The sequence below is a fragment of the Lampetra planeri genome, chromosome 20, assembly GCF_965212315.1.
Source record: "Lampetra planeri chromosome 20, kcLamPlan1.2.h2, whole genome shotgun sequence".
Classification (NCBI taxonomy): domain Eukaryota; kingdom Metazoa; phylum Chordata; class Hyperoartia; order Petromyzontiformes; family Petromyzontidae; genus Lampetra; species Lampetra planeri.
The window spans coordinates 8,386,813-8,393,578 of NC_136126.1; the positions used below are offsets into that span (position 1 = coordinate 8,386,813).

The 6,766-nt window shown below is 42.3% G+C and overlaps 1 protein-coding gene across 1 annotated transcript; it reads left to right on the forward strand.

The window, feature by feature from the left end:
- Positions 1–58: 58 nt before the first annotated feature.
- Positions 59–5,125, forward strand: TMEM254 (transmembrane protein 254). The gene is made up of 4 exons (XM_078603488.1): positions 59–320; positions 2,609–2,712; positions 2,874–2,933; positions 3,977–5,125. The coding sequence occupies exons 1-4, from the start codon at positions 234–236 to the stop codon at positions 4,092–4,094; spliced, it is 369 nt and encodes a 122-aa protein (XP_078459614.1). The 5' UTR covers positions 59–233; the 3' UTR covers positions 4,095–5,125.
- The last annotated feature ends 1,641 nt before the right edge of the window (positions 5,126–6,766 follow it).

Consider the following 6,766-nt stretch of genomic DNA (forward strand, 5'->3'; position numbering starts at 1 on the left):
GAGCTCACGTGACCTCCGAGGAGGGGGATTGGAGGAGGGGGGTGGTACTACGGAAGCCGAGCAGGTAAGGACGTCGTGGGGGCGGAGGGGCAGCTACGGAAGCCGCGCGCGGTCCTCAAACCCATCCTTCGCGATTTTTTAATCAAAGTACCATAGGGAGCCCCCTCTCACTCTCTCTGGGTTGTTTGCATCGGCTGCCGCGTTGCTCGCTCACGGTCTCTCCCATACCCCGCATGGCGCCGCAACCCGGCCCACAGTATTTCCGTAGGACGGGCCTGGGAGCCGTGACGGCCATCTGCCTGGGGCTCGGCTTGTACACGGTGAGTGGCGGGCTGGACAGAGCGGTACAGGAGGACAGGGTCCATCTGTCTTCTTGGTTCTTTCGGTAAAGTCACGTAGAATGTAAATAATAAAATAATGAAAATAAAACATAATAAAATAATTCTATTATGTTTTTTTTTATTTTATAATGAAATAATAAAAATAAAACTTAATAAAATAATTTTATTATGTTTTATTTTTATATTTCCATTCTACGTGACTTTACCGAAAGAACCAAGAAGATGAATCCCTGCAGTCACGAAAGCTTTAAATCGAAAGGTCCATCTGGATTTGAAAGTTTTCGTGATTGCAGAGATCCATACCAAAGAGTGTGGACAGGTATACTCTTAGGTTTCTTCGGTAAAGTCACGTAGGTAAAAAATAAAATGAATAAAAGTAGTAATAGAAATACAATAATATGATTTTTTATTGTTATATTATTTTATTTATATTATTACTTTTATTAAGTTTAATTTTATTTTTTACCTACGTGACTTTACCGAAGAAACCTACGAGTATGAATCCTTGCAGTCACGAAAGCTTCAAATCTAGAAGTATGGACAGGGTCGATCAACCCTTTGAGGGTTTGTAACAGAGGTTTTTAGTTTTTTGTTGGTTAGATCGCGTAAGTATAAATGTGTCATATTCTTGGTTCTTTCTTTTCTTGGATTTTCTGTTTGCACTCAAGTCACATATTCACTTTAAGATGTTTTTTGTTCATGTTTTATGTTTTTTGTTTCTTGCGGTTGCACCCGATTCAAGAGCCGAATGGCTCACAGGGCTATACCTAATAAATGAACTTGAACGTAGAAGGGAAACAATAAAATAATAAAAATATAAAACAATCAAATTCTCACGACGTTTCGATTGCAACACAAGCAATCGTCATCAGGTGTTAAAACCACAGGTACAGGGGAAGAACTACAACCTAAACATGCAAAAAAGCAGTTCTAAATAAATGACTTTTCAATCTAGTTATACCAGATGTGTATGTTAAATGTTAATAAACAAGCGAGACCACATTGAGATTCATAATCTCTCATATACAATCAACGCATCTATGTCTCATGTGACAGTTTAATGGGAAATGTAATTCATTTAAAAATTTTATAATTTCATTTGTGACAGCCAAACCCACAAACAACACTCATGTTTGCACCTGATTCTCTTTGTTTCAAGCACATGCCAAAGTGCCTTCCTTCCAGAGTTCTGCCACAAGAATACATTCTCTTGTAATTACATTACAATAATGTGTTTCATTCGGGCCGCAACATATTTTAGTAATCACTTGCCCATTAAAAGTCTGAGTTTGAACATCTTAAATTTCGATTTAAAGCTTTCGTGACTGCAGGGATTCATCTTCTTGGTTCTTTCGGTAAAGTCACGTATAAGGGAAATAATAAAATAATTCTCACGACGTTTCGGCCACAACGCAAGCAGCCGTCCTCAGGTGAAGAACAGGTCTGTCGGAAAGACAGCGTCATTCAGTCTTTCCGACAGACCTGTTCTTCACCTGAGGACGACTGCTTGCGTTGTGGCCGAAACGTCGTGAGAATTATTTTATTATGTTTTATTTTTATTATTTCCCTTCTACGTGAATTTGAACATCTTATTTCAGGTCCCGGTGACCTTTACTTCATTGACGACTTGCACCTTTCTCTCGCTGGGTCATTATTCTTACGACAAGATTTTCGTAACCCAAGCGCTCAGTGGCCCTGATCATCGGGCAAAGGTCCAAAGGTGTAGTGTGGTCGATGAACTAACCTTGAAAGATATGACCAACATGGCTGTGTTTGATGAATATCTGTATTTTTGTGTTTCACATTTTTTTTAAAGATCTTTATTAACATCATCCTAGCATTGCGTATGTGCAGAGAAGAAAAAACAAGTCCAGCATCTGTATTTGTGTCCATTGTTTGATGGATTTCTTTCATTGGGGAACTGCTGACGATACTACCACCTGATGAGAGGGAGTGAGTGTGTAGAGTTCAGGACAATCTTGCCATTCCTTATCACTGAGGAGGCACTGTAAACCCAGTGTTATATTCGGAGACCAAAAGGTCATCTGTGGGTCAGTTAAAACTTGACGTCTTATCAAGAATTACGCTTTTATACATGAAAGAACCAAGAAGATGAATCCCTGCAGTCACGAAAGCTTTAAATTGAAATGTATACATGTAGTCAACTCTGTGTCCCCTCTTCTGTGCCGCTCATCTCCTTATACTTCCCTGACTCCTTCCCTCACCACCCACACCTCATCGCCCTTCCCCTGGTTCCCCCACTGCAGACAGTGGTGCTGGCACCGAAGTCGATTCCATACGAGAGCCTGGGCTTTTTCGGCTCTTTCCTGCAGTACCTGACTGTCAATCATTACAGCAAACTCTACTTTGGGTGGGTTGACAGTGCATGGTACACACACAATATGCACGGAAATTCGCACCCAGACAACAAGTATTTTGCATGACAGAGCTCCATTATCCGTGGCTGAAATTCATCTGGAACTTCTGACTGTCACGAGGAGACTCCTGTTTCTGTTTTCTTTTGGTCCACAGGTATTATCTGACCTGGATCATCCACGGAGTCGAGGCCCTGTACACCTACAAGTTGGCTAGGTACAGCCAGAGCCACTGCACACTCCACTGTTATTGTAACCCTTTCTGTTGTCCACATGACACAATTTCACCCTTCCCTGGCGTGGGCCTATCTTTCCATGGCACGACTATTGCTGAATTCCCACAAAGTGGTACACTTCTTGTTGCTGTCCGGGGGATGACGGGCTGAGTCAACCCCTGGACTGGGACTTAAATTTACCCATTGTGCCACCTGTTTTTGGGTTTTTTTTGTTCATCATTATTAACTGGAATCAGTATCCTGCTCAATGAAGGCCTCTTAACAGTCAATATGATGTCTAACTTGGGTATGTATGGTCTCTAATCCATTTGTTCAACTTTAGTGTATCTCGGTTTCATTCCCAGTATGGACCTCTTCATGCCTATTTGCAAACTGCTGAGCTTTTGATCTATTTTCTTCATCAATGTCCATGTTTATGATTCATATGCTATATCAGGCAATATGCATGTCATTGAACTTACCATTATTAATGTAGAGCAGTGGTTCTTTACCTGGGGTGCACACCCCCCCCTCCTGGAGTTGCGTGATGCCCTTTCTGGGGGTGCGAGACATGCCAGATCTTTTTGAAAGGTAAATCATCGAAAACACAAATTAAGCACGGGCACATATTCTTAAAGATTGAGAATGAAAGGAGTGCAGGCTGCAGTAAAGGTTAAGAACCACTGATGTAGATATTATAATTCATTGGAATGTTTGACCAATTCTATGAATTGATGCTTGGCTTCATGTGGGAGCGAACCAGTCCCGGAGAAGGCTATGCATATGAGGAGGTGCCACTCAGCGCTACCAGTTGTACACAGCACCACCTTGCAAATTAGTATAATCTGCCAGTAGAGGGCGATGCTGCTGTGGTTTTCCCATTATATTATTTGTGGATGTTTTAAAAATGTGACGAATTTGGACCATGGTGCAAAGTTTTGTTAAACATCGTGTTATGTCATTTCCTATAAAATTCACTAACGTGCCACATTGTTTGTCCTTCCGACGACCCCGAACCCCTGCCACCTCCGCACACCCACACTAGCGACAAGGGACTCACGGCCCCCACCAGGCTGAAGTGGAGCCTTCAGACACTCTTGTTTGGAATATTTTCTCTGAAGTACCTCAACGCGTACCAGCCCCCAAAGCCGAAGAGAGGGTGATGGTGTGCGTCGATGACTGGTGATGTCCTGGTGGCGGCATCACTCATTATAAACTCATCCAGCCGAGGCCTAATGCACCTCCAGTGTCTTGTGATTAGCTACCTACTGCCAGCACCAACAGACATTCACAAAAGCAGTCCATCAGGTATGCATTCATGGGTTTACTGATTCATATGAATTCAGAAACCAAAAATTTCTCTGTATACTTGGTATTACTGCACTGTACTGAAACTAGTCAGTTTAATGAAAACAGGCAACTCGCAGCATCTGGATGGAATTTATCCCAGTTTGAAAGTGTATATGTGTTCCATAAATTTGAACAGCTGTTAACAGGCAGCAGGGCACTGCGTCCATGAACTTGTGTGATACAACGGTAGTAGTCTCTTAGTCAGAAACCTGACTGGTTGATAATGATGGTGATTTTTATTACAGTAATAGTAGCCAGGTGGCTTAGATAGATAATGTGTCAGAGTACTAAACCAACAATGTTTAGATTCTGGGTTCCAAACGAGACAGCCACCCATTGATTACATCAGGTTTACAAGTGTAGGAAGTTGATGGCACTATTGCACAAAATATCCGTCATTAAGTTAGTATTTTAAGAACATTTGGTTTATTCCAGGTCTGCGGTTTAAAAAAATAACTTTTGTTTCCATGCAACGAATATTGCAATACCAGGTACCTTAGAAGTAGTTATGTGATGTCATCTCCTAGAGGCCACGCTCTAACGTGAAGGAATATTACACTGGTTGTGCAAGAGTTCGAAATACAAATGACCCCATCTAATTATTTGACACCAATGGCACAATTGGTATGTAATTGGGAGGGTTAAAACTGCAGGGACCTTGTTTGCTACAACCGATGAATCTGTCTCTGTGATACCTGTGGATGTTTGTTGATGCAGTGATTGGCTTGAAGCTAAAGGTGTGAATCATTCCAGTGGAGCTCGTAGTTTCCAACCTCATCTTCTATTGGGATCAATGCTTTTGTGTGCTTTGTCTTATAAATAAAATAATAATTGTTTGAAATTATAATGGTGCACCATGACAAATGAACGTTGTCTTTCATTGACTTACATATATCAGATTGCAGTTCTTGAAAGTGATGTTTCCCCCACATTGTTCAAGGTGAAATCACCCAGAATATAGCTTATCTCGTCAGATCTGGGAAGTTTAGAATGCTTGAGCCTGAATATTCTTCGGTTCTTTCGGTAAAGTCACGTAGATAGAAAACAACAACAAAAACTCACGACGTTTCGATCGCAACACAAGCGGTCGTCATCAGGCGGAGAGAAAAAAGCTTGATCCCGAAGATTCCTCAACTCGGATGTGCCACCACCATGCTTTCCCCCGCACCTCCGTTGACCACAGTTGGCTACGGACAGTGCAAAACAAGTTCCACACAACGTAACACGCTTGACATAGGCTGCAGAGGTTAATTGGTGACCATCAGAGGGTTGTGCAGTACAACCCGTTGTATTTTACTTGTTTGCTCTCGCATCTATGCTGCCCTACACTCACTTGCTCTTGCCAGTATGGTGAGGTAAAGTCAAATTCGACCCACACAGCATGGGGCTACCCTCATTCACCAGTGCACTGACAAAAGTCTGTAGATGTGCAAGGCTAAATGGGGATCCGTTTAACACGTAGGCTTTCGCGACCGACATCCATAATAGAGGTCGCGTAAATATAAATGCGTCGTGAAACCCGACGCAGCCAATTAGTAAGGTTTGTCACGTAATCGAAACATGCACATTCGTTACTTGTACAGCACACACCGGTGTGTTGGAGAGTAAACCCACACAACATTTACAATTCGAGTACGACTTTTTGCCAGTAATTACAACAACCAGCATCATCAGGCCACAGCCAGAGTTGTGGAGAAATTCTCCTGTTTCGGTCTTAGAGGGATAGATGTGATGTCAAGTTAATTTATTAGGTATAGCCCTGTGAGCCATTCGGCTCTTCAATCGGGTGCAACCGCAACAAACAGAAAACAAAAACATGAACAAGAAAACATCTTAAAGTGACTATGTGCAAACAGAAAATCCAAGAAAGGACAGCAAAATATTGCAGAAAAAGCACCGTACACCAACACTGTGTGGAGGTCGTCGTATTCGCCATTGTGTTTGTGTACATGTGAGCTCGTGCACCTTTTTTTCCCACTTCACTTTATGAAGTGTTTGGATGCACGGGGAATATTTCGGCGTCGTGATTAATACAGCAACTTATTTCAGGTGATCTGTCAGTCATTCTCAGTGTTAGGGAAGAGACAGCCAAGCATCTTGCTGATTTGACAGAACAGGTGAAAACTCAGGCTTGGGCAACTGCTGTGAGTCAGACGCGCTCCACGTGTGTGTGTGTAAATCTATCCGAGTGCGTTCCACCAGCTGCTAAATTTATCATGTTTGAGGTCTTGTGGCTGCATTTAGACAGGCCACAAAGTCTGCTACAGTCACATTAACCACATTTACAACATTATCTCTTGCCGTGTGGGTCTTCCGAACTGCCTGATCATTTATATTCTTGCCGAAGATGTTGCCCTAGATTGCTTTTTGGACATGCAAGTAAAGAAACGACCTCGTGTTTTTCCACTTGAAGCTTGATTTATGAGATCGGGTGGAGAATCTTCAAACACCAATCGGCTGTGGATTTAAATATAGCCTGCGAGGA

Excerpts from the sequence above, each read along its gene's own strand:
- TMEM254 (XM_078603488.1), top strand. The coding sequence starts at position 234 with ATGGCGCCGCAACCCGGCCCACAGTATTTCCGTAGGACGGGCCTGGGA. Across the intron at positions 321-2,608 it reads TGGGGCTCGGCTTGTACACG|ACAGTGGTGCTGGCACCGAA; the intron begins GTGAGTGGCGGG and ends CCCCCACTGCAG. Across the intron at positions 2,713-2,873 it reads TACAGCAAACTCTACTTTGG|GTATTATCTGACCTGGATCA; the intron begins GTGGGTTGACAG and ends TTTGGTCCACAG.